This window comes from Penicillium samsonianum (assembly GCF_028829775.1).
Source record: "Penicillium samsonianum strain IBT 33392 chromosome Unknown utg000002l_segment0_segment0, whole genome shotgun sequence".
In the NCBI taxonomy this organism is placed as follows: Eukaryota; Fungi; Ascomycota; class Eurotiomycetes; order Eurotiales; family Aspergillaceae; genus Penicillium; species Penicillium samsonianum.
Window position 1 is genome coordinate 2,964,300 of NW_026643260.1, and position 24,834 is coordinate 2,989,133.

A 24,834-nucleotide genomic window follows, 5' to 3' on the forward strand; every position below is an offset into this window, starting at 1 on the left:
GGGGTACAGCCTCAATTAAATCAAAATACTAGGCAATAGCCCCCGACGCCAAAGGGGGGTTGGGTGACCAGTCATCTGAGGCTGACGCTGCCGCCGGTCACGTTTAAGCGCTGCGATCATCTGCAGCCCCCGCAGACCAGGTCAAGTTTGTTTCACCTGTCGACATTTCTCCTAAAATAGATAAACTAGCTCCCTATTTGTTCATTTTATGAGCTGCTGTGTTATATACCCGTCTACTTGGCAAAAGCTTGTGTGTTAGTCGGTCATCCGGACTATTCAATATATTCAATATATATTGTGCCGTGGTCAGAAGGTGCTAATGATGAGGAGTCTTGAAGATCTCTGTACGCTGGTATATATGTATTCGATAGTTAATAAAATGTACGCCAGCTTGTGAAAATGATGTTATTTAATCAGCTGGACTACTATGCACCCATTTAGTACAGACTCGTGCTTGTGGCTGATTGATCTTCGGAGATATGCGGAAAACAATGTACATATTTAAACACACAATAACTAACTAGTCAAAGGTTATACATACCTAGGTACATAGTAGAAAAGTCGTCTACACAATTTATTATTTTTACCGCCTTCGTATACATTTGAGACATATAAAAAGAACAAGAAGCACCTTGGAGGGTACTTACATATAACAACTCTAATACTATCTTGGTCCAAATAGATCAAACTATTAAAATCTTAGGTCGTTAAGGAAAAAGGCCGCATAAGCGGCCGGCTATTCTTGCATTATTAAATGACAAAGTTCCTTTCATGAACAATGACATAGGATAAATAATAAAGTAATGATCAATACGATATAAGCGGGTCGGCCATGTGGCGGGGCGAACTGGTCGATGCGTTTGTGTTGTACATCCTACAGAGTATAATGAATGTACCTACATAACTCGTAGGTAGCTGTGAACTTGAAGATATATGAACTTTGCAGTCTATGCTTATTATTTGGGTATCTATCGCTCCGATCCTGTGTCCAGAGGGAATCACCAAGTTGGTATCCGTCCAGACCTTTCCGTATACCTTTCGTTTCGTGCGTGTCCGACGGGTTGACAATCACGATCTAGTATGTTCCCTTACCTCGAAATCATCCATATTCATCTAATGCTTGAAATCATTCCAGCTGGGGGCGACATTTCTGACAAGGATCTGCGAAAGGTAGTAAGGGAATAGCGTAATAGGCAAGGCTCGGCGGTTACTTGAAGTCGTAGCCAGTGATGTTGACGTGGCTGAGCAACATTAAGAGGTGTTATGTTACCGATGTTCCGAGGTTGTTATCCAACCAAGTCAACGGTTACTAATGCGCGACAAGTTCCAAGATTCCAAGGTGATATGAGCGAGTGGACGTGAGGGTGAAGTATCCGTGGACGTATTGACTCGTCAACGTGATGATGGTGCGAAAGGTTGCTCTATGGGGTTCTTTTGACAGTCTTAATGATATTTATCTAACTAAGAATAATCTTATAGTAACGATAAACATCATTCTCAGTCATACAGCGTACCTCTTGCCGAGATTGGGGAGGATCGTTTCGTGTTTATGCCTCAGGCCATAGTGTGAGTCAGCAAGCAGAAATCCCGTCTAGGGCACCGCTAATCCTAATCAAGACTAGCGCCAGTCCACACCCACAAGCGGAGAAATTCACGGCCCTCGACAATTTCTTTTCTCAAGCATTCAGCGCAGAGCCATACCATAAGAATTTCAACTTCTTTTGGAAGACTGTAGCAATCATGTCCAAGATCACAGTCGGTTCGTTTCATATCATGCCCTCAAATACATGATCTTGCCACTAACTGCCCTTGCCTCTTTACAGCCGGAGTGCGCGCCAATGTCGAGAACCTTCTCAACTACTCTCTCAATGAGAAGAAGCGTAACTTCAACGAGACCGTTGAGCTTCAGATCGGCCTGAAGAACTACGATCCCCAGCGTGATAAGCGTTTCTCTGGCACCATCAAGCTGCCTACCGTCCCCCGCCCCAACATGGCCATCTGGTGCGTTTCCCCTCGGCAACCCGCCCCGCTGCGCAAAATTTTACATCGGTTTACGATGATCGGCAGCGAATGACATCTACACGTCAAATGAACACAGAAGCTAACAGACGAAATCTAGTATTCTTGGTGACCAGCACGATCTTGACCGTGCTAAGCACCACAGCATCGATGCCATGTCCGTTGAGGATCTCAAGAAGCTCAACAAGAACAAGAAGCTCATCAAGAAGCTTGCTCGCAAGTACGATGCCTTCCTTGCTTCCGAGGCTCTGATCAAGCAGATTCCCCGTCTCCTCGGTCCCGGTCTCTCCAAGGCCGGAAAGTTCCCTACTCCCGTCTCCCACGCTGAGGACATGGCCGCCAAGGTCACCGACGTCAAGTCCACCATCAAGTTCCAGCTTAAGAAGGTTCTGTGCCTCGGTGTTGCCATCGGTCACGTCGAGATGGAGAAGGAGGCCCTTGTTGCCAACCTCATGCTCGCCATCAACTACCTCGTCTCCCTCCTCAAGAAGGGCTGGCAGAACGTTGGCAGTCTTGTCATCAAGGCTTCCATGTCTCCCCCCCACCGTGTCTACTAGATTATCTGTCGCTTAACTGCGCCGGTGTTTTCTAGTTTGGGCCTGAGAACTGGGTTTATGTCATCGTCTCACGACTGAAAAAAAAATATGAAGCTCATGATCGGTCTCAATTTGTTTATCCCCGTATCGTAATCTTACCCCTGGTATAACGTAGCTGTAGATAAATCTTGCAATTGTATTTTACATTGCTCATTATATGTGAAACAAGAGACTCTTTATGATACACATGCAGGGAATCAAGTTACTCCATGCCTTCCATCAATTCGGTCTTATCCAGAATCATGCCCCGCATGCCAATGAACTCACGAAGACTTTCCCACTCTTCGCCAACCTCCTCACCTCTCATATAAGGATCCGTGAAACCCCACGCGACAGCAACCCTATCCATGGCAGCACGCTCTTCCTCGCGCAACCACCGTTGCCGCAGAGGGATGCCAGGAATCCAGACCACACGCTCCATCTGATCGTTAGCCGTGGTGATAGCCAAGATACCCATGGAGGATGTACCGCCAACATAAGCCAGTGTAGCGGCGAACGCAATACCAGTCGCTACGTTCGGGTCCATTGTGTTCTGGAATGTTGCGGCCCATGATGCGAGAGCATAGCAAGCAGCCGGGGCAGCTGCAAGGCCGGCTAGAGGGACGCCGGCTTTCTTGAAGATCTTCGCGCGGTGGAAGGCGGGGGCACAGAAAGTGTTGTCGATGATGGCTAGCACGAGCGAGAGGTTTTTCTGTGCAATGGCGACCCCAAGAGCCTTGTTAGCTAGCTCCGCCGGAACGGCGCTGTTGATACTCTTGGGATTGGCCTTCAGGAACTTCACTGGAGAGCTGCCCTCCTCTGGGACAGCCTTGTAGGCGTAAAGGTGGAAGATCTCGGGGAAGTGCTCGGCCCGTCGCAGTATAGTCAGGGTCTCGGTGCAGGAGGACAGAGCTTCAGGCGAAATGAAGACCTTCTCGTCCTTCAAAAGTTCAATAGCAATTTGTGAGACTGCATCTGCCAGTTGTGGGTCCGGGTGTTGCAAGGACTGTGGTTTGCCTTTGCTCTTTGCGGCGGTTTGCTTCTCCTCTAGGTCCAGTAAAGAAGAGATCGCGCTGCCCTTGCCCTTTGAGGACCCTTCGCTTTGATCCCGTTCTCGCGAGACAAGGGACTCGGCGACCCGCTGGCATCTTTGTAGCAATTCTACTACCACCGCGTTGGAGGCCACCGCGTTCGATTGGTGCACGGCAGATGCATCCTGCGCAATCTCTTTGATTGCAGCCTCTGGGCTTATCTTCTTGGTTGCAGCGGAAGCATATCGGCTGGAAATAAGCAGAGGAGAGCCTAATACCAATTTATCGGTTCGTTTCGAGGGCTGTAAACGGAGATTGGAGGCCGCTGCTCGACTTGCGCGAGCGGTGGGTAGACGCGCGATAGGGAGACCACGACGGGGCGCCGAAGTCGAGAATTGACATATTTGACAGATCGAGCCCTGTGGCCGGGAGCCTTTATTGGCTGTTAGAGCAACTCTTTTCATGGCTGTGGTGATGAGTGACGTTGTAAGGCAGCTGTATTTTTTTCCGATGGGAGAGTCCAGGCGGAGACTTCGCCCCGGCGCTGTCCACTTCCCCGTACTCGTACCCTGACGTCTTCTTACTTCTCTGCCTAACAACTTCATGGTCCTTCTATCCAAGGAACACATCTTCCCGACCTGATTATTTTCTGAATTATATGCAACCGTCTACCTGATAATCTCCTTATCTGATCCCCAACCATGCCACCTCCTCCCCCGCCGCCGCCGCCGCCGCCGCCGGGAGGTTTGGGCGGTCCTCCCCCGCCGCCCCCTCCAGGTGGTCTCCCAGGCAGACCTCCTAAAGGACAGGCTAAAGACCGGGTAGGTAAATGGGGTGCTTCAGTTTCATTGCCGCAAGCAGCTTGTTGCTCAAGGAACTCGGTAGCTAACCTATGGATAGGGCGCACTTCTTTCTGATATTCACAAGGGCGCTAGGCTGAAGAAGGCTGTTACCAATGATCGATCAGCACCTATAGTCGGAAGCTCAGGAGGCGTTTCAGCAGCTCCTCCAATTGCGGGCGCACCACCTGTTCCTGGCGCGAGGCCGCCTCCAAGCGGGCTTGCACCGCCTGTACCATCCGGCCCTGCTGCGAATCGATTACGCAGTAACAGCGAAGGAGTTTCTGGGACAGATGGTGCAGCCAGTGCAATTGCACCGCAATTAGGGGGGATATTCGCTGGTGGGATGCCCAAGTTACGCAGTCGTGGAGGTGTCGATACAGGTGCCAATCGAGACTCGCCATATATCTCTGATTCTGCTGTATCAGCTCCCAAGCCTCCAACAGCTCCTAGGCCTCCCGGGGCCAGGCCGCCTCCCCGTCCCTCATCGACCGATTCTCCGCCTGCACCACCGGTCAATCATTTGGTTGCTGGCTTGAAGAAGCCTCCGCCGAGACCTGCTTCACGATCCTCATCTACATTTTCAGTGCCAGCTACAAAGGCCCCTGAAGCGCCGCCTCCACGTGCGCCTCCTCCACCTCCAGCACCGGGCAAGTTTCCACCGCCTACATCGAGAAAACCGTCCGGACCCCCGCCACCTCCCCCATCAGCCCCCGCGACTCGGGCACCTCCTCCCCCGCCGGCTGCTTCTAGATCGACACCACCTCCTCCCCCCCTCAGTAGCCCCGCCGTCAATTGCTGCGCAGGCTGCTCGTTCCGCCCTGGGACATTCTTCGCCTTCGGCACCTCCCCCGCCACCCCCATCAGCTGCCCCAGGTGCTCCACCACCACCGCCTCCAACTTCACTCCCTGCAGCTCCGCCAAGCGAGCCGCTATCCCGACCATCCCCTGTTTCCTCTCGACCTGTCTCTCACGAACCTTTTGCAGCGCTGGACCCTAGCGCGTATACACTTTCCAATGGTGGACCGCCTGCACCAAACTCATGGGGCCCTTCAACACATGCACATGGTCCAGTCCGAATAGAAGACCCGCGATTCAAATTCCAAAGCGATGGGCTGCTCCCCAAACCACGGCAATTTATTGGTGGAGACCGCCGATACCGCGCTGGAAGGGGCAGCAGTGTTCCTTTGGATCTGAGTGCTTTGCGAGGCTGATTGGAGTGCATGGGAAATTGCGGGCGATATCGTGCACACATAGTGAATTGCTATACATAAATCCTTTTACGCTAGAGTCATCTATGTAGCTCATTGTCACTGTAGCGAAGTTTGTACAACAAAACTCGTCTTTTTCCAACTTATAAAACTCGTTGATCTCCTTTCATTAAACAGTATAAAATGATGTGGTATCCACCTCTCCCATAAGCTTCCACACGTGATCGAATCGGGGATGGCAATCGTCCATCTTGGAAAACGACCATGAAGTACCAAAACACGCGCTGCCACCAATCCCCTCGCTATCAGTCGAGATCACCGACTCGCGTCTCTTCATAATTTTATTGTTACCAACTAGGAAGACTCTCGCAATCTTCACTTGAGATTCGACAAACAGCACCGACCCGCTCCGCGCCATTGCCATCACCTCACATTCTATTGGCCTCGGAACTTTAAACGGAGCTCCTACAGCTTTGATTTTTCCTCAGCAAGCTTTAGAATTCTCAGCAAGTCAACATTGCCGCGCTACGACCAACCGCGACCAATCCGGCTCTTTACCTCGGCGAACACTTTTTGCGCGAAGTGACGGATTCCGAAGTGAACGAGATCCACGAACCCTCTCCTGCTCACGCACAGCAAGAGAGCTACTCCAAGCTTAGTGATAGGACCACCACCGAGCTCGAGATACAGCCTGACCCCGACTCAGCGGTGCATCTACCTCTACCTCATCAACCGCAAAATTGAGATACCCTTGCTTCTTGTTGAACCGCCGCTCTCCCACCCAACATGTCTCTCCACTTTTACGTCAATAGTGAGTTTTTTTTGCAGTTAGCTGGAATGCTTTACACATGCCATCTCCTACATAGACCAAGTGCTGACCAACCTCGACCGAACAGAAAAAGTCCTCATCCTCACAGTTGACGGCCGCACACTCATCGGCGATCTTCTGTCAACCGACCAAACGACCAATCTTGTCCTCGCTAATACCGTCGAACGTATCATCCGCACCCCAGACGACGACGAGCCCTCGACCGAAATCGAGCATGGGCTGTACCTGATCCGCGGTGACAATGTCGTGGTGTGCGGTGAAATAGACGAAAAAATGGACGGAGACATCGACTGGTCCAAGGTGAAAGGCGAGGTAATCCGAGACACGAAGAATGTATGAGCGGTGTTTGCACGGTGCTATTTTCCATTGTCATTTTTCGGGCGTTTTGGGGAAACCATTTGCATGCGATACAACGATTCAGCAAGCCGATGAATCCTAGAGTTTGCCAGCGTTGCGTGGCCCTTTACTATTGAATCCGCCGTTGCGGGCTTGGCCCTTGGCCTTTGGCCCTACAACGATGCGCAGATACGCTGGGTGTTAAATGTCGATCTGCCATGTTTTGATTATTTTCCGTTGGTTGCGAACCCTACAGCGAACTCTCAGCTGTCGATGACTTGCTCTGACATGATGTGCAATTGATGCAACGGCCAAAGCATATAGGAGGGGCTGCACATGGGGGTTTGCCATCAACTCGGCATTCTTGCCCCTTGAATGACTTTGCGGGGGTAAGAGCACAGACGACGCTGGGCACAAAGACAGTGAATTTACAACAGGGGGGCCGGATTCTACTTGCCTCTCCCGAGTTTCCAAGTTCCCAAGTATGAGATGTTGGGCGGCCCCTACGTTCCAGAGGAATGTGAATTTACATCAGCAGTATGATTCGATATAGGGGCGTGAATTACCATTCCATTTTCTACATTCTCTTTATTAAGGAGTAATTTCCTACCGTTCGCAGCCACATTCCTCGACTCCACGCGGGAAGATGCCAAGACTATCTCGTAAAACGGTCTACGGAGTACGGAGTACATACATACGGAGTACCCTCATAGAAAGAAAGAAAATGATCCCAATACAAAGAGAGCCAGATATAGAGAACTATGCAGTCATATTACATACATACGGAGTAGTCAATCAGACTATGTTGTACTCCGTATATGATTTTGTACGACTTTATAACCTGGTTTCTTACGCGCCCCCCTGTCGGGCCTTGGCGCAGTAAGTTAGGAGGCTACTGTGGCAATGTGAGGTGTATAATGTAGGGTAATAGGAAGATTTTAAAAGAAGAGTAGTCGGTCAGAATGAATTGTTCATATACCTGCCTTTGCATATATGTATACCCAGTTTAGGCCGCAAACAGTAAAAAAGTTCAAAAAACTTAAGGCGAAACACCAGGCAGAAACTACCGACGCCCCCTCAGACCTCCCCTAATTGCCATTTCACATCTCACCAACTTCCTTTTCTTACTTTGTCTCTCTCCCAACTATTCTTTACCCTCTCTTGGCCCTACAGATCGCTGGGCGATCTCCAATTCCTACTTTTATCTCTCTATCCCCCTTTCCGCAGTTTCCCCCCCCTATCCGCTCAGCCCTTCATGTGTCCGATAGTATCACTTCAACACAACGAGCGAATACCGGTTCAATTCCAACTGTTTTCCCGGGCTGATAGCCCGTCGTGAACGACGGTTTACTCTTAGCCACAAAGCCCAAATAAACCGATATTCCCCACTCCATCCCCCGCGCCAGCCATGTGGCTCTATCGGGGCGCCCAGTCCGCAGTCTTCTACTATGTCACTTGCACCCCCTGCGCCGAAAATATCGATCGTCGGAAACGTAGAAAGGATGCTTCCCGGGTCCAGCGGGAGAAGGAGAAGGAGCGACGCAACAACGAACTCATCACCGACCAACCCCGTCCATTCGCACAACCAACCCCTTTCAGTACCAATGTAGGCTGGCGGGAGGAAATCTCCCTAGGCCCTGGTCCCCCAGCCCGTCGGGGTGGTCACCGCAATGTTCAACGAACGGATAGTTGGAATACCGACCAGAGCTCGCAACTCAAGAAAGACAAGAGTGGTGGCCTGATGCACCCGCTCGGCGAGAAGTGGAAGTCGATGCGCTACCAACGGGAGGATGAGCCTCTTTGGGGACAACAGGAAGTCCGTGGATCATCCATTGGATTCTCCGGACGCGGTCGTGCAGACCCGAACGAAACATCCAAGTACTACATCCCCCGCGTGCCGCCTGTGAACGACCTCCACCCGCCCATTGTTAGTGGACCGTGTAGCCGTGCCGATACCAGATGGATGCTCCAGCCGCCACCAAGTGCCCGAGTGATGGCCGGTAAAGCAGACATCACTTCTGTCACTTCGCCGACTGGTGATACTTTCGGGGGGTTTGGGACTTTATCCCGGGCACCCAAGAGCGTGGCCAGGGAGAACGAGACCGAAAAAATAAACAGCGAGACTGGTGACGGCGCGGTCGATGACACCACTCAGAACCATCGACCTCGTCGGCCATCGCTGACTCGACTCCGTATCGACTCCGATGGTCCAGACCCAGAATCACACTCTCGAACTGACTCTATGTTCTCCACCTCCAACTCGGATGACTCTCCGAGTGTTGAATGGAAATACCCCGAAACTCCAGCATCCCGCCCTCAATCGAAAGCCACAGATGACATTGACAAGATCTACCGTCCACAAATCTCGAAAACTCTCTCCACAATGCACCGAGACAACAAGAAGGTCCACATGCTACACGTAGAGATCAACGACGACCACCGCGATGATATTGGCCTTGGTCAATTACAGCCCATTCGCCCATGGCGTTGGAGCATGGACATCTAAAGTCCTTTCGAACACAAATCCTACCTCCTCGAAAAAACCTCTATCTCCCTTTCCATTCTATACGGCGTTTTGAAGCATCAAGACCAGTGAGCATTTGCCTTTTTTTGTCTTTTATTCCCCTCGACCTGATCCCTCGAAGCATACACCCACCCTCTTGCTGTCGGGACCTCAAATCCGACATAGGCATGTATCTGGCTGGTCCAGTATATAAAAGCGAAATGCCTTTTATCGCCTGCAAAAGTTCCTCTGTTGATTCAGCGCAACGACAAGAGCACGGGCGAGTTTATCGCGACAGCACTCCTTCCTATCATTTCACACTCCTTTTCCTTGTCTCTTGTTTTCCCTCAGCACTTTGTGGCCTTTCAGAATTCTCTTTTCTATTCTTCTGCTTTCCTTCAATCCCTAGATATTATCTCTTCCTTGTACCATAATCACTCCCTCCCTCTGTTTGGGTTACCAGTACATAGCGTTCGAACAGCAATTGATGTTTTTTCTCCTTTTAGACATTGACTCAGGCTAGATGAATACTATATAATGCAGATAGATTGCAATGGTTCTTCCAACTTAGTGTTCCTTAAACAAGTCCAGATGCTGCTGTCCTTCATCCAGATATTTAGAGTATATTTGAACACTCGGCATCTATATCATAAAACTCAACATTGGCAACATATCATCAAAAGATCATAGATCTCATATAGAGCAGGGCATAAAAGGGCCCAGGTTATACTAGTCAATCTTTTTCAGCAAGTATATTCTACGTAGAAGGATGTACGTGGTTTTAACAATGGGGCAAAGAAGGATATATAGAGGGTAACTTTCAACATAGGCTCAGTGCTTCTAGGTAGTCTTATTAGACATAACCATTGTACTCTACTAATATGGCATGCCAGAGGCAAAGGTTCATGCAGATATGCGTCGCATTCGGCGTTAAATTTTCGATTCAACTTGTCTTCGTGATAGATGCAATTCAAATGCACGTCAAAAACTTCGTATGCAGAGGACATGTGTTTTTGACCTCAATGAAACAAGAGACCAGGACACTAAAGTTCGAGGTAGAACAGCTCAAAAAGAAAGGACGCAAGGGAGAGTAGATCGTTGGATCTCCTCGGCGTTTCAAAATTATCCCAAATGCAAACAACGCCCAACCCGGCCACGCATAGCCTCTGTAAACCAGCCAAGGGTTCAAGGGGGCCCGTATCGAGATGCTCGGAGCCCGCGGAGCACCAGCCATACCGCCCTTTGTTAATTTCTTTCCCTCTTCATTGTGTTTGCTAGATGGATGCAGTTGCCGGGAGATATAAAGAGAGAAGGGGAATCGCGTTTCGACCTCCTTCTGCTCTAGTAGACCTTCTTCTTCTCGTCCATGCTCAATTGGCCGGGGCCCATGTTGACGAGTAGGACCAAACCGCCACTGTGCATTATTAGCGTTGAACATTTCTCACTATTGGGAAGAGGGAACATACACAATCGACAAGATCTGGAAGAAGTCGTACTTGGCGAAGTCCTTCTGCGGGTGGTGGGCATGCAGCTAGACGAAATTATCAGTAATCGAAGATATAATCAACTGCCCAGTAAACATACCGTCCAGAAGTTGTTCACAAAGACGTTGAACAGACTCAGCAGGACCACAAGAATAATGGCGCTCCACTTGGCCTTGAAGCCAACAATGACCATGACACAAGCGACAAGACCGAACAAGCTGACCAGAATGCGCCAGAAGCTCCACTCGCCGGAGAAAACGAACCCGACGAAAAGGAAGATCAGCAACACACGACCAGCGAACTGGACGTACATCTTGCGGTCCTTTTCATCGAGCTGGGGCAGACCGGCGGGGACGAACTTCTTGCGCACCCACGAATCGGACAGGACCATAAGCAGACCGCCTACAACACTCAGATTGCGAAGGAAGAAGTTCAAGTCGAAGATGAGGCCGTATCCAAGACCCTGTGTGATGACGACGGCGAGCAATCCTGCAACGGCGACCTCGGTGCGTTTACGGGCGATGACCAGAGTCGAACAAACGACCATGGCGATGACATTGACGATAAGGAAGGTATGCGTGATTCCCCACGGAACTAAAGCCAGCAAAAGAAAAGCGCGTTAGACAGCTATATAGAGGTAGCGTGAGACCCTCGGCCCTAGGTTGCGCGGGTCAGGGTCCGGAAGCAAGGGCAGTATCTTACTCTTCCGGAAATCACGGAGGTAGAGGAGCTGATCGCTCCATTGTGTGAGGATGCGCAGCGAGTCTTCGATGAAGGTCACCACGATCAGGAATCGGCCGATGGCGGGAAGGTAGCTAGAGAGCGAAAGAACAGGGTGTTAGTGCATGTCTCGAATCCCTTGTTTTGAGCTCTCTCGCGACTCGGTCCACGGCACGGGTAGAAAGAGAAGATGAAAAGATGAAAACAAAGAGTGGACTTGGAACGTACGGCTTCACAGGATCGGCCAAGGTGTCCAACCAGTCCTCAATCTTGCTTGTCTGCTCGCGGATTGCATCGAGCGGACTTGGGTCGCTGGTGGCATCTGCGCTACCGGGCCCGCCAAACGGGTTTTGGTGGCCGAGGTTGTAGCCCGCAGTGCCACGAATTTGGGCCATGGCAGAAGAATAAAACAAAAAAGAGATTGAGAAGAAGAAGAAGAAGAAATTGGAGTTGAGTTCTCACAGGTTGGGGAAGAAGAAGTCTAAGACAGGAGCAAATACCAAGGAGTTGTATACAAAGCAACTTCAGGCCACGATGACCGGAACTGGCCGCTAAACCCCTTTTGGAATAGTGACGACACAGGGTCTATGATGATCTATATACTATTTGAAGAATTGAAAGCTCTACATTCTTGCGCTTTATTTTGTTTTAGATCAAGCATTGGTTATGATTTCATTGCAATACAGATTTTGCTAGCTAGACTAACAAAAAAAAAAAAAAAAAAATGGGCACAAACACAGCGTCAGATCCATTCCCGCAATTCTGCTTTTGTTTCCGCAGTGCAGTTCTTCCTCCTTGCACAACTTGCAAGGAAAATCTACCAATTCCGCTCCTAATGCGTTATGGCAGTCTCCCAGGCCCCGATTGTTGAGGGGAGGGAGAGTGCTCGAATGATGTGACACCCCCAGAACGCCAAAAAAAAAGAAAAATCAAAAACAAAAAAGGGTAATAAATACAGTTCAAGATGAAGAAAGAATGAAAGAGAAAGACTTCATGACAGAGGAAACTGCTCACGCAGCCCAGTCAGAGTCCAGTGGGTGGCCCTTCTCACGCGAGCGCAAGATGTCGGGGAGGTAGGTTGGGGTCACCGTCACACGTGGCTCAACAGGGGCAGGAGCGACAGGGGTGAACTGGTTCTCCGAGGCACTGGTCTCGCTGACACTCTCGTCAGACTTGCCGCCCTTCTTCTTGGGCTGCTTCTTGGCCTTGGAGACGGTGGTCCATTCGTCATCACCGTTGGCAGCTCCCAAGAGGCGCATCTGCTCCTCCTCCGAGGGAAGGTTCTGAGCCCACTTGGTAGCAGCAGGGACAGCAGAGGACTCGAAGGTGTCCAGGAGGCCCTGAGAGGCGGGAGCGACAGGGGCGACGGGAGCAGGACGGGACCCGCCATTGGCAGCGTTGGTCTTGACTGGAGCAGTGTTCTCCTTGGTCTGCCAAGCGTTGGCAGCGGGTGCGGTTGATCGGGCAGCCTCGCGGCGCTCAGACTCGCGAGCGGTGTGCAACTGCTTCTCAAGCAGCTTCTTGCGCTCAACCTCAGCCTCCTGAACTTGCTGCTTGCGGGCCTCGTTCTTGAGACGCTGCTGGCGCTGCTTCTTGGTCTCCACCTCCTTGAAAGTCTGAACCTTCTGCTTCTTAGGCTGGCTCTCAATATTGCCAGTAACGCGGATCACAGATGCACCGGGGGCGGGGGCCTCCAGCATGTCGGAAACATACCCGGCCGAGGGGACAGTGGCATTCACCGGGGGAGACCCGGCGGAAGACAGATCGTCGTCAGCCTCAGCGCCAGTGGTCGAGGAGGCACGGGTGTCGCTGGCATCGAGCTGCGAAGCCTTCTTCTTGTTCTTCTTCTGACTCTTTGTGGGAGCGGGTTGAGCAGGAGCGTTGGTCTTCAGGCCGGCCATGCGGCGGGCCATCTCCTTGCGGTCGATTTCCTCATCTGGCTTCTCGTCCTCGGTGGTGGGGGGCGACACGACGGTCTGCACCTCGGACTTCTTGGCGGAAACCGGCTCGGGAGCAGGCTTAGACTTGCGCTTTGACTTCTTGGGTGCTACAGTGGCCTCTGTTTTCTCCACGGCAGCTCGAATCACGTTGGCCTTGGGGGTTGTGCCATTGGTGTAGTACCAGCCGAGGCCACCTGCCACGACGAGTAAGATCGCCCAGCTAATGTAGGGATTCATGGTCATAGAGCTGTGCACTCATAAGTCAGTACCATCAACGTTGTCAAGGCAGTTGCAAGCATGGAACTTACTGTCCGAGTGAAACTTATGTAGGCCGGAGGATGTGCGTTGGTCGAGAGGGGATGTGGGATCAAAGTTGCCGGATGAGATGCTAGGACAATTGCGCACGCGCACCGAAAGCCGAGACAATTGCGCTCAGCTACAGAAGCTTTATCCGGAGGGAAGGTCTTCAAGACGAGATTCCAAGGCGTCGGTCAATTGACCGGAGTACGCTTGGATGGGAGAATGGGCGGGGTGAGGATACCGCGGATAGTAGTAATAGGAATAGCGCAATAGCGCAGGAAGGCAGGATAAACAAGAGAAGAAGTTTGAAGAGTGTAGAAGTTGAGAAAGGAGGAAAGGCGAGGAGTAGAGGAAAGGGCAACCGTGGCAGATCCACTCGTACTGTGACGGTAATGGTAAGTTACCAAGCCCTTGGCTTTGGAGTAATTAATTGCACATATTCTGGACCTGGTCTACTTGGCTTTGTTCTTTTGTCTGAATATTATTGAAGTTTACATATATCGTCTCAATATTCACTCGATCTTCTACCTAATTTATAGAAACTTGGCCAATGAAGAATGTGATGCTCATACGGTATGGAGATCTGAGCATTGACTGCCGTCCACGGGTACCGAGTGCAAGCTGTCATCAATATATTTATGTATTCAACATACACCGTACCTGGGGAACAGTGCGTGCTTTGGCTAATCTCCAAGCTAATAGCTCCAAGATATGAGGAGATATGTACTTTCACTGAAAGTGAACAGGCCACGTCTCCGCCTGTCTTCTCTCCGCTTTCCCTCTAAACCGATTTATATCTTACTAGCGCGTTCTGGGTCGTAAAAGGACCTCCTGAGCATTTATTTGTTTAACATCTGATTAATTTTTCCGGGACCCGGGAAGCTTGGAGATTGCCGATCCGGCAGGGGATCTCTCTTCAAATGTTTCTTTTACCCCTTACAGGGTGCCCTCACGCCTACCACGAGGAAAAGAGTTTTGTACCGGCCAGAACGGACAACCGTGTCCAATTGGTGGGCCAAGTCATGCATTTGACGCCTGTGAAGCGTATCGAATCCTGGTCAACGAGTCTAAGACTTGCATCATGCAGCGGCACCTTGAAAAGAGGGCTGGGATTGGTTCGCCCGTCATGCACTCCTTAGAATGCAATCTGAATATGCAAGTCTTCGACATATCAGACTAGTTTCTTACTCTTTTGCGTCCTATTGGCTATAACGTGCTCCATGTATTCTTCTTTGTTCTCATTTTTGCTTTCTGTTCCACTTTTCCAAGACTATATAATTTCTTTGACCGGCTGACTACTAAGATCTAAGAACCTTGGAAGCCATTGTGGCTCATGCTAATTGGGTTTCGATTGTCGGAAGAAATATATCCAAAGTAGTCTAATCATATAGATTTTATTTACTTCTTATAGGAATATCATCCAAGGAATCTAATGTGTCTATGACGAGGGTGTTGAGTTATCCAGATATAAAAACCTATAAAGTGCATGTGACGGAGGTAAAAGCTTGAACATGTATGAAATTGAATTGAAGAAGCGTACTTTTCTACTTCTCATCTATTGAAAAGTCATTTCCAAGTCTGTTGATTGGCATGGAATCATAGCAGCACTGAATGGAAGGGGCGCTGAATAAATCAGAAACAGCGAGGAATATTGCAGGGGTAGTAGATGAAGCGGGGTATATTCGAACGACATTTGGTCTCAAAATTGCATATGCTTCAAGCCCCAGAAGTCCTTGTTAAATAGTTCGAATGTACCTTGAACTATCAGAAAACGAAAATCCCTCTCCAATTCCGACTTCCCCAATTACCTTGCTGTGATTTTCAAAACTATTGCAAGGCCCAACTCACAGTAACATTCTCTGGACGCAACATAAACGGTGACCATGAATCAAAACACAGGGGTCACAGCCAGCCCATCGGCCAGGCACCCCGAGGTTGATCCGTCGATCGCATCTGACCTTACTCCCATTGCGATAGCAGCCCAAGGGAAAGAGATAACTGGGCCGAGAATCTTCCAAAGAACGACAGACAACATTACGGGGGCTAGGGTAGAGGAGCTCCTTTTAGCAATGAACACCGATCAGCCAACCGGAGGCGTGGACATGACATATGGAAATGGGGACGCCCAGCATCTCCGCTATTGGAAGCCCAAGTCTCCCAATGCTCCGATCGTCCTCTTTGTTCATGGTGGCAGTTGGCGATCAGGGACACATTTGGACTCGATCGGGTCGGCCAAAGTTGCTCATTTGACGGGCCAGGGTTATGCCTTTGCCACTGTCAACTATACACTCATCCCATCCGTGACAGTGGAAGAGCAGGTGCAGGAGGTGGCCGACTCGCTGGGTTACCTTGTCAGAAATACGGCCAGACTAGACTTTGATCCCCAACGAATCATTCTTATGGGACACAGTTCCGGTGCACACGTTGTCACGCTGCTGGGGACCGACGAAAGATACCTGGAGAAGGCAGGGGTCAGTATCCATACTGTGCGCGCGGTTATCTCTCTCGACGGCTCAAATTACAACGCATTGGCGGAGATCACCGATAGTCCGGGGCCGGTAGCGGACAGCACAATCAAAGGGCTCGGCACTGACCCGAAACGGCTAAAGGCTGTGTCACCTACTTACCATGCCCGCGCGCCAAATGCAGGCGCTTTTCTGCTCCTCCAAGTCCACAGGCAAGGTGATATTCGCCAGGCTGTTGAGCTATCTGCGGCGCTGGAAGCTGCAGGTACCGATGTTGCTTTGCACGTGTTCGAGGGCGAAAGTTTCGAGGGCCATATGCAAATGCTCCTACGGCTTGGCGATTCCACCTATCCTGCGACATTGGTTATGGATGACTGGCTCAAGGTGCATGTTCCAGTAACAATCCCAATTACCTGATCACTTTCATCCTTCCAAAAGTGCTCTGCACAGCAAATCTTTGCGGGAAGGCACTATTTTGTTACCAAATGATAGACATTTCTCCCGAGCCTAGGCGTTGAATCTCCCATCTGGTGGACTCGAGCTGATAACAGGGGTCGGGTTGGCAATCCGGGGGCCGTCGGTCACCGGGATTTTGGCCCCAAGCCTAGATTAGTATGTATTTCTTCGTTCTGGGTATATACCATGATCCCCATCGCTTAGAACCGGACTGCAACATAAATATTATTCCATAACAGTGGAGCCCTAATATAACCGTTGAAAGTGTCCAATGTATGATTTGCCCACGCGGGGTTTATTGACGAAACCCCCGCAGCCGATAACATCGATAAGCTCCCACTTCTGTCATCTTCCAACCTCGGAACATTTGAAGGTCAACAACATTCACCATGGGAAAGAAGATTATAATTGATACCGATCCGGTATGTTCCTTCAAACTACATTGCCATATCTTCAGAATTGACCATAGCACAGGGCATTGACGATATCCTCGCCCTTTTGCTGGCTCTGTCCGCCACCCCGGAGGAGGTAGAGGTTCTCCTCATCTCATTGACATTCGGTAACATCGAGGTGGAGAAGTAAGGGATCGTTTTATTTGGAAAAGTACACTTTCTGACCTGATATGCAGCTGTCTTCGCAATGCAGTGTCAATGTTCCACATCCTCGAGCGGGAGATGCAGTGGCGCCGCGAGAACGGCCGGCCCGAAGGCTTCGGCAGCTTGAGAGCTTTCCGTCCTATCATGGCTGTCGGTGCAGCGGACCCTCTTGAAGACCAGAAAATGCTTGCAGACTATTTCCGTATGTATTGCTCTACCATACCATAGACACTATTTATTGACATCCCCGCAGATGGAATCGACGGACTTGGTGGTATTCATGCAACGGTATGTCAAGCCCCATATAAAACCGGGCATTTGCTATGGCCTAGAAACAAGTAAACGATACTGACTTTTAAATAGCATCCACATCTCACCGCTAGTAAGGCGTGGGAGCACCTCTTCGCTGAAACTCTGGGGGGCGAGGCAATTAAGCCTGCCGAGGACTGCTCAGGCCCCGACGACCACGCATTCATCCCGTCCAAGCTTCCGGCATATAAGGAGATTCTCCGCGCGCTCCGTGATAATGAGCCAGATTCAGTGACTCTGGTAGCAGTGGGCCCACTCACTAATTTGGCTTTGGCTGCAGCAGAAGACCCGGAGACATTCCTCCGCGTGAAAGAGGTGGTCGTCATGGGCGGTGCTATCAACGAGCCAGGAAATGTGAGCCAAGCCCTTTTCAAACCTAAGAAACATCGAGAAATATTGGCTGATATTGTTAATAGGTGACACCAATGGGCGAATTCAACGCCTACGCGGACGCAGTAGCAGCCGCGCGTATTTTCGCACTCACCTCGCCCAACCCGCACACGACAGTCCCACCGACAAAGAGCGACCGACTCCCACCGTACCCCAAAAGCCTCAGCCGGCAACTGACTCTGCGTCTTTTCCCGCTGGACATCACCCTCCGCCACAATCTATCACGCGGCCAGTTCCGGGAGGCCATCACGCCTCTTCTGGCTGCCGGCTCCCCGCTTGCCGAGTGGGTGGATGCCTTCATGGGACACACCTTCAGGACCTTGGAGCGCCTGCACCGTGGACATGTTGGTGACGATGCTATGCTGAGTCTGCACGATCCTGTGTGCGTCTGGTATGCTTTGACATCCGAAGACCCGAAGTGGGTTTATTCAGCGAACTCGCCTGAGGATATTCGAATCGACACCTTGGGCCAGTGGACTCGCGGTATGTGCGTTGTTGACCGTCGCAACCGTCACCGCATCGAGGGTGACGAGGAGAGCTCGAGTGACCATGGTCTCTGGCTGAGTGGCCGTGCTGGCAATCGCATCTGGCGGATGGATGGGTCTCCTGGGGAAGAGAACTTTGGTAATGTCATCATTGAGAGGCTCTTCAAGTAATCTCCGTTTGATAGATAAGAGGGGAACACATCTGGTGGGTATAGACGTATATAGCTGTTGATTTCTATAGAGACTGAAATATGCTTTCTCTTTTTGGACTGAGAATATCCCCCAAGCAATCTCGAGCATTGTTTGCTGCGGCCGACCTATATTTGGGTACGTGAATGCTAGTGAGCCATTGGTTAAATAGAACGAGGTAGTAATGCGCCAAAATAGCCCTCAGCAATGCCATCCGTGGGAGTTGCCCAGGTGGTCTGTACTCCTGTCATATCAAGCCATAAATAAGCCCTATCCACTATAACGCCGGACTAAGTCAAGTATGACGCTAAGCTTCTTCTCTATCTTCTACCCTGGAGTATGATTGGGTTAATGCCCGGAGATCGTCGCCCGCTGGAATGTACGTACAATGTGAGGTGTTGGCATAGATTACATACACCAAGGCGCGCAAAACATGCCCTAATGTACCTCCCGTGGAAATAACTGCAATCGACCACCCATACAACCCAGAACATCCAAATAGCTACATAATCAAAAGATTTTACTCTGTTCAACACATTAAACCAATGATCAAATTGTGAGATGAGGCGGGGACGTCAAAGTCCTCCTCAGGAATGTGGAATGTCATAACCTGGAGATCGACCGTGACACTTACTACTATAGTCCTACGATACTCGCCAATATGCAACACTGCACAATCCAGGAGGCTATTCCCAGGCAGCTCAGGAATTGAAAGCCAGCCCCCAGAGCATCGAAGCTGTCAAGCAGTTTCTATATAAGACGGTCCGGTCCAGGAATAAGACTCTCATAGCAAGTCATCTCACCTTGATTCTCAGCATCAGATTAATTCTCACGGAACATCCACACTTATTATTCTTCATATCCTTCACACTTTCCCACAATGCAGCTCACAACCTTCTTCACTGTCTGCATCGCTGCCCTGGCCAGCACCACCGCTGCAATGCCCCGTCTCTCCGGGGCGTACCACGGTGCTCGCATCTCTGTCCGTGTCCCTACCAATGCAACTGGTCCCCACAACGCCACTACTACGGGTACACGGGGCAGAGCTCCCCTGTCAACAGGATCGTCTCATGGGAATCGTGTTAATGTCAACCGCTGCCATGAGTTGTGCTCTTTGCAGTCTCAGACTTGCTCAATTGCTGTACCGGATGATGATAAGTTTTGGTGAGTTGCTGTCTTTCGGAAAAAAAAATCTTTTTGTGAATTGGGCTAACATTGTTTTTAGCTGGTCTGTTTACTCGCAATGCACGGAGAAGTGCCACCCTGAGAATTTCTACAAGTAAATATAATTGGATAGGGAAAATATATATGGACAAACGAGACTGTTGAGTGTTATGGACCATGTGATATGAATTAAGGATCTTGTTTTTTTGTTTAGAAAAGTGAATTGACTGTCTTTATTTCAGTTCCTCTCGTTATATCTTGCAAGTGAGGCACCACCCGTAGATATAAAGCCAAACACTAAAAATGGATAGGATAATGGGATAGTTTTCTAGGGCAAGAGTTGTTGCCGCCCCCAGATCAAATTGAAATGTTGGGGGTATGTCTAAGCGTTGGAATCCGACCTCCCCGTCATAGGATTGTCCTTGAGCCGGCTTGCTCTCTGGAATTGGGTCCACAATTTGACTGTGGCAAAACTCAGAATCCCCGGAGAGGAAGCACGTGCCATATATGAGTCGAGAGGAAGCGGGTACTCTCATGCCCACATGTGCAGGTCAATGCCCGCTCTGCTAAAGGAAGCTTCGAAGTTCCATGGCAGAGTCTCAAGTTGTAACCGTGGCTTGAGACAGATCCAAGTCTTTCTCGGCCAATAGGAGAGAATGCAGTCGCAAAAAGTGCACATGCTCTCGAAGCATAAAGGTGCCCAGGTGAGTCCGTGTAATCGAGAGCAGACTGTCCTCCAATTGATGCACGTGCTGGGCTACCTCAATTGATGTAATGGGTACCAAGTACAATGGGGTCAACCCCTTTTCTCACTCTAATCTAAGTACCTCGTACCTCCTAATAAGCTCTCCGGGCCCCACTTGCTACTCCAGCAAATGCCCTTTGTTCCCTGAGGCACGAGTCTCCACTCGACCAATCAGAGTCGCCCGTTGTAACTCGTGGGCACAACCTTTGGAAGCACGCGACACTTATCTATATGGCCCTGGAGGACGTTCACAGTTATATAGTCTGCACCCCTTGCTGTACAACTCTACACTGTTCACTTCCCTCTCCATTTTTTTCCCACAATGTCACGACTTCCAACTCCAGCCATGTCGGGCGGCTTCATCATCAAAGATAAGCCCGACGGTGATGCCTTCACCTTACCTCCCGCTGCATTGAGCAATGCCAGTCGGAAGTCTTCCCGATCAGATCCTTCCTATGCCCCGGCATCCCCGACTTCCCCAGAGCTCTCTGGCCGTCGTACGAGTCACACCGCACGGTCGGGTACATCTATCAAACGCCCACTTGAGGATTTTGATTTGCCTCCGCCACCAACTAGAACTCGCAAGATCATTCAGATGAAGCCAAAGTCGCCTTCAAAACCCCCCAGGACAAGGGAAAATGGCAAGGGTTCACAGAGTTCACAGACTTCAGAAGAGGCAATTCCCAACCCCACAGCGAACTCTAAACGGAAACAGCCAAGTGCGACTAGTGCTGCAGGACGCAAGATCGCCCGCAAGACCGCACACAGTTTAATTGAGCGTCGACGACGGTCCAAGATGAACGAAGAGTTCGGGACATTGAAGGATATGATTCCAGCCTGCACCGGGCAGGAAATGCACAAGCTGGCCATTCTTCAGGTATATCAGCCACATTTCTTTCGGGAATTTTACTATATATATATATACTAACTATCCCGACAAGGCAAGCATTGACTATGTCAATTACCTAGAGAAATGTATCCATGACATGAAGACTGGAGGATCAACCCACACTCCTGCCGCACCGCCCTCACCAACATCCCCCGAGTTCATCGCAGAAACAGGCGAGCCCACGCGAAGGGAAAGTTCTTCTGCTTATTCATACTCCACCTCTGCATCACCGGAGTTGTACGCTGCTCCCACAGAATTTCCCGATACATCCCCGTCTTTCTCCCCACGCACTCAAGCCCCCTCAGCCCATATCCCACAGGATGCTTCATCTACCCTTCCTAGCCCAGCACTGGGCCCGATATGGGCGTCGAGCGAAAAGATGCATGAGTTTCAGGGGGTTGATCACGAGGCTTCGGCTGCCTTGCTTATGTTGACTCAGGATCGGAGAGGGACAGCTGATTCGATCAGTGAGAACTTCCCAGGGAGTACAGCACTGGCACAGTCTTTGGAAGAGTCTCCAACCATGACCCCTGAGATTCAAAGGAGGAAGGGCATGAGTGTCCGCGATCTTCTCATTTCATAATCTCACGACTGGTTTTTTTGTTTCAGATTGAGCGCGGAATTGGGGCGCTTGATGCTTCTGAGAATGGTTCAGGGGTTGTTTTATTAGCGTTGTTTATATTTAGCATCTGTTTCCATGATTGTACTCGATGGATCGATGTCTACACGTAGTCCTGCGTGTGTTTTGTTACTTGGCCGAACTATGAAGGCGGGATCCTGGCTCCCCCTCGGACAAGATGTGAACAAAAAGTTGAATAAAATTGATCATCTGAAAGAACCAGAGCTACTTTATTAGCGTTGGAATCATTTGATTTAGGACATGAGTTGTTTTGATGAAGACAATAGCCAGTTTCCAGTTGCGGTTTCGCCCCCACAGCTATCGGACCATCGGCAATTCACGAACGACCGAACGCCGAACTTGCGTCACCAGCTCGAGGCTTGATCGCCAATATATTGCAGAAGCACCGAGGATCTGATAAAGAAATTCTCCCTCAATCTTATTATCAAGACCTGTTCAATTTGCGCTGGCTTGCCCGTAGCTGCGCCAAGACAAGACGATGAACCAACGACGGTACAATGTAGAGCGATCATGTTTACGCTGCCACGCGCACAAGATCAAATGCGACAAGGGCTCACCATGCAGCAAATGCGTGCGGCAGAATATAACCTGCCAGTATCCAGGTCCGAGCCGAGTCAAGCGCCAACCCCCGAAGAAAAGCACGACCGATGTTGCGGTACGGCTGGAGCAGCTTGAACAGTTCATCGCGTCAATGCTCAACGAACGGCCGACTAGCTCGAACAATCAAAACCAAGCCTTAAGTACAACCCCGTCGACGCCGAACGGCCGATCCGAGTACAGGCCGCTATCGAGCCACCCAGCTGCAGCAGACCGCCCCGCCCACCAGGGGTTCCTAGACAAAGACGGCCGGTATATCAATGAGCCTCTTCTCTCGCGGGTGCTGGAGAAAGAGCAGGAGCTAAAGTCTGCAATTGGATTACCAATCGGTGCAACTAGTCCGCGCCGACCACCGGCATTGAGGGGAGATGGGATCTTCACGAACCCGCTCTCGGCGCAGATTGACATCCAGGAGCTATTTCCGAGTCGTTGGCAGGCGGTTTCACTCTGGCAGGCTTTTCTCGGTCGTGTAGAGCCCTTAGTAAAGGTCATCCATGTTCCAACGGCACAATCGCGCATCTTTGCTGCGATTAATAGACCTGAGAGTGTGCGTGCTGATGTACGTGCTTTACTCTTTGCTATTTGTTTTGCCGCTACGACAACCTTCCTTTCGGATGATGCTCAGAATGAGACTTTGCATGACAATCTGCGGCGGTATCAACATGGGATGGAGTTGTCTTTGTATCAGTCCGAGTTTTTGGATGCTCCGACCCTTACATCGTTGCAAGCCATGGTGATATATCAGGTGAGAGAATATTTCTTCATGTGTTCTTAATCAATATTTCTCGTGATTGATATCGCTGACATATATTTCCTCTCTAGGCATGCTTTCGATTTAGCAATAGCGGCCGATCTGGCTGGATATTACATGGCGTAACTATCCGAGCCGCACAATCCATCGGCCTCCAGCGCGACGGAAAATACTTCAAACTGCCACAACTGGAATGCGAGCTGCGCCGGCGAACCTGGGGACATATCCAATCAGCCGATATCCGAGTCGCAGAAGATCATGGGCTCAGCGTCCCCGAAAACGACTACGGCGACACTGAACTCCCGCTGAATATCGACGACCAGAACTTATCAGAGATGAACATTGCCCCAGCCGTATCACAGAATCGATGGACCGAGATGACATTTTCTTTAATCGTAATAGAAATCAACATGACGCGGCCGGCTTTACTTCGAAACTTAGTGGGAGCAGCCGACCCAGAGCGCCTCATCGCCGAGTTCAAAGGCGCAATAGAGGAGAAATATCTGCGACACAGCGACCTAGACATCCCGATCCAGCGCTTCGGCTTCCTCCTCGGACAGCTGCTCCTCATAAAGACCGAGCTGTGCATTCGACAGAAACAGCTGCAGTCACAGGGACCGGCGGCCTGCTCACTCGACCACAAACTTGTCCAAGAGACTATGGCACAGGCCTGCTATGGCATGGAAATTGGCCTCGAGATGCACAGCAATGAATTACTCCACGGCTTCCGCTGGCTGATGATGACTTTCACCCAATACCACCTCTTCACATTCATTCTCTGGTCTCTGTGTGTTTATCCCACCGGTCCGCATGTTGAACGAGCCTGGCGCGCTATCGATGTGCAGTTCGGTCTGATTGATGACCCCTCTTGGCCGGATCCGGGACCGAAGTGGCCGATGATTGTGAAGTTGCGGAATAAGGCGCAGCTTATTCGCCAGAAGCATGAGCAGAGTCAGCAAATTGTTCACGACAATCGTCCTGTCTGTGCTGATGGGGTTGGGACTGGGGATTCTCGGCTTGAGGCTGGCTTTGATATTGATAGTTGGGATCCGAATTTCGTTGACTTTTCGGATTGGAATAGCCTGGCGCAGAGTCTTTCTCTCTTAAGTTGACGATGTGTCGCTTGTACTGGCATCTTGGTATATATTTATAGTCAATGTCTGTGTAAATATTGAAGCTGGTGGACATCATATGTATGGTGTGACGAAACCACATAGAAGAGTTCGTTCCCTGCATATATGCCTTTTTCTTAAGGTGCCTGCTTTTGCATAACTATGGTCTGTTTCTTTTCGTACTGTTGCAAAGCGGTATCTTCTCACAGAAAACATTATTGATATGATGATTGCCATTTTGGGGGTCACTTCTACCGCA

At 50.3% G+C, this 24,834-nt stretch overlaps 12 protein-coding genes across 12 annotated transcripts; 9 read left to right on the plus strand and 3 right to left on the minus strand.

Annotated features, from left to right (window-relative positions):
• Positions 1-1,400: 1,400 nt before the first annotated feature.
• Positions 1,401-2,686, plus strand: N7471_002980 (60S ribosomal uL1 domain-containing protein; the record flags this gene model as incomplete). Its single annotated transcript, XM_057275700.1, has 4 exons — positions 1,401-1,406; positions 1,510-1,759; positions 1,824-2,001; positions 2,120-2,686. 4 exons carry the CDS (start codon positions 1,401-1,403, stop codon positions 2,574-2,576), a joined length of 891 nt encoding a protein of 296 aa, XP_057140338.1. The 3' UTR covers positions 2,577-2,686.
• A 131-nt stretch (positions 2,687-2,817) lies between these two features.
• On the minus strand, positions 2,818-4,089 carry N7471_002981 (uncharacterized protein; the record flags this gene model as incomplete). The annotated part of the gene is made up of 1 exon (XM_057275701.1): positions 2,818-4,089. One exon carries the CDS (start codon positions 4,087-4,089, stop codon positions 2,818-2,820), a length of 1,272 nt encoding a protein of 423 aa, XP_057140339.1.
• Positions 4,090-4,326: 237 nt separating this feature from the next.
• On the plus strand, positions 4,327-5,464 carry N7471_002982 (putative proline-rich, actin-associated protein Vrp1; the record flags this gene model as incomplete). Its single annotated transcript, XM_057275702.1, has 2 exons — positions 4,327-4,446; positions 4,526-5,464. 2 exons carry the CDS (start codon positions 4,327-4,329, stop codon positions 5,462-5,464), a joined length of 1,059 nt encoding a protein of 352 aa, XP_057140340.1.
• Positions 5,465-5,963: 499 nt separating this feature from the next.
• On the plus strand, positions 5,964-7,403 carry N7471_002983 (U6 snRNA-associated Sm-like protein LSm8). The gene is made up of 2 exons (XM_057275703.1): positions 5,964-6,486; positions 6,572-7,403. The coding sequence occupies exons 1-2, from the start codon at positions 6,462-6,464 to the stop codon at positions 6,841-6,843; spliced, it is 297 nt and encodes a 98-aa protein (XP_057140341.1). The 5' UTR covers positions 5,964-6,461; the 3' UTR covers positions 6,844-7,403.
• Positions 7,404-8,248: 845 nt separating this feature from the next.
• On the plus strand, positions 8,249-9,346 carry N7471_002984 (uncharacterized protein; the record flags this gene model as incomplete). The annotated part of the gene is made up of 1 exon (XM_057275704.1): positions 8,249-9,346. One exon carries the CDS (start codon positions 8,249-8,251, stop codon positions 9,344-9,346), a length of 1,098 nt encoding a protein of 365 aa, XP_057140342.1.
• Positions 9,347-10,219: 873 nt separating this feature from the next.
• On the minus strand, positions 10,220-12,042 carry N7471_002985 (protein ERV29). Its single transcript, XM_057275705.1, has 5 exons — positions 11,776-12,042; positions 11,530-11,642; positions 10,928-11,421; positions 10,810-10,874; positions 10,220-10,757 (listed from the first exon to the last, which is right to left on the minus strand). The coding sequence occupies exons 1-5, from the start codon at positions 11,940-11,942 to the stop codon at positions 10,685-10,687; spliced, it is 912 nt and encodes a 303-aa protein (XP_057140343.1). The 5' UTR covers positions 11,943-12,042; the 3' UTR covers positions 10,220-10,684.
• A 515-nt stretch (positions 12,043-12,557) lies between these two features.
• On the minus strand, positions 12,558-13,724 carry N7471_002986 (uncharacterized protein; the record flags this gene model as incomplete). Its single annotated transcript, XM_057275706.1, has 1 exon — positions 12,558-13,724. The coding sequence occupies one exon, from the start codon at positions 13,722-13,724 to the stop codon at positions 12,558-12,560; it is 1,167 nt and encodes a 388-aa protein (XP_057140344.1).
• A 1,946-nt stretch (positions 13,725-15,670) lies between these two features.
• On the plus strand, positions 15,671-16,669 carry N7471_002987 (alpha/beta hydrolase; the record flags this gene model as incomplete). Its single annotated transcript, XM_057275707.1, has 1 exon — positions 15,671-16,669. One exon carries the CDS (start codon positions 15,671-15,673, stop codon positions 16,667-16,669), a length of 999 nt encoding a protein of 332 aa, XP_057140345.1.
• Positions 16,670-17,097: 428 nt separating this feature from the next.
• On the plus strand, positions 17,098-18,659 carry N7471_002988 (putative nucleoside hydrolase; the record flags this gene model as incomplete). Its single annotated transcript, XM_057275708.1, has 6 exons — positions 17,098-17,130; positions 17,183-17,286; positions 17,337-17,506; positions 17,558-17,592; positions 17,668-17,967; positions 18,030-18,659. The coding sequence occupies 6 exons, from the start codon at positions 17,098-17,100 to the stop codon at positions 18,657-18,659; spliced, it is 1,272 nt and encodes a 423-aa protein (XP_057140346.1).
• An 898-nt stretch (positions 18,660-19,557) lies between these two features.
• N7471_002989 (uncharacterized protein) lies at positions 19,558-19,960 on the plus strand (the record flags this gene model as incomplete). Its single annotated transcript, XM_057275709.1, has 2 exons — positions 19,558-19,841; positions 19,903-19,960. The coding sequence occupies 2 exons, from the start codon at positions 19,558-19,560 to the stop codon at positions 19,958-19,960; spliced, it is 342 nt and encodes a 113-aa protein (XP_057140347.1).
• A 948-nt stretch (positions 19,961-20,908) lies between these two features.
• N7471_002990 (uncharacterized protein) lies at positions 20,909-22,058 on the plus strand (the record flags this gene model as incomplete). Its single annotated transcript, XM_057275710.1, has 2 exons — positions 20,909-21,463; positions 21,528-22,058. The coding sequence occupies 2 exons, from the start codon at positions 20,909-20,911 to the stop codon at positions 22,056-22,058; spliced, it is 1,086 nt and encodes a 361-aa protein (XP_057140348.1).
• A 535-nt stretch (positions 22,059-22,593) lies between these two features.
• On the plus strand, positions 22,594-24,575 carry N7471_002991 (uncharacterized protein; the record flags this gene model as incomplete). The annotated part of the gene is made up of 2 exons (XM_057275711.1): positions 22,594-23,457; positions 23,535-24,575. The coding sequence occupies 2 exons, from the start codon at positions 22,594-22,596 to the stop codon at positions 24,573-24,575; spliced, it is 1,905 nt and encodes a 634-aa protein (XP_057140349.1).
• Between the last annotated feature and the right edge of the window lie 259 nt (positions 24,576-24,834).

Bases quoted from the DNA above. Each gene is read 5' to 3' on its own strand.
- N7471_002985 (XM_057275705.1), bottom strand. From the start codon at position 11,942: ATGGCCCAAATTCGTGGCACTGCGGGCTACAACCTCGGCCACCAAAAC. The intron at 11,643-11,775 runs GTACGTTCCAAG...TTCGCTCTCTAG, and splicing joins TTGGCCGATCCTGTGAAGCC to CTACCTTCCCGCCATCGGCC. The intron at 10,758-10,809 runs GTATGTTCCCTC...AATAATGCACAG, and splicing joins TTCCAGATCTTGTCGATTGT to TGGCGGTTTGGTCCTACTCG.
- N7471_002983 (XM_057275703.1), top strand. From the start codon at position 6,462: ATGTCTCTCCACTTTTACGTCAATA. The intron at 6,487-6,571 runs GTGAGTTTTTTT...TCGACCGAACAG, and splicing joins TCTCCACTTTTACGTCAATA to AAAAAGTCCTCATCCTCACA.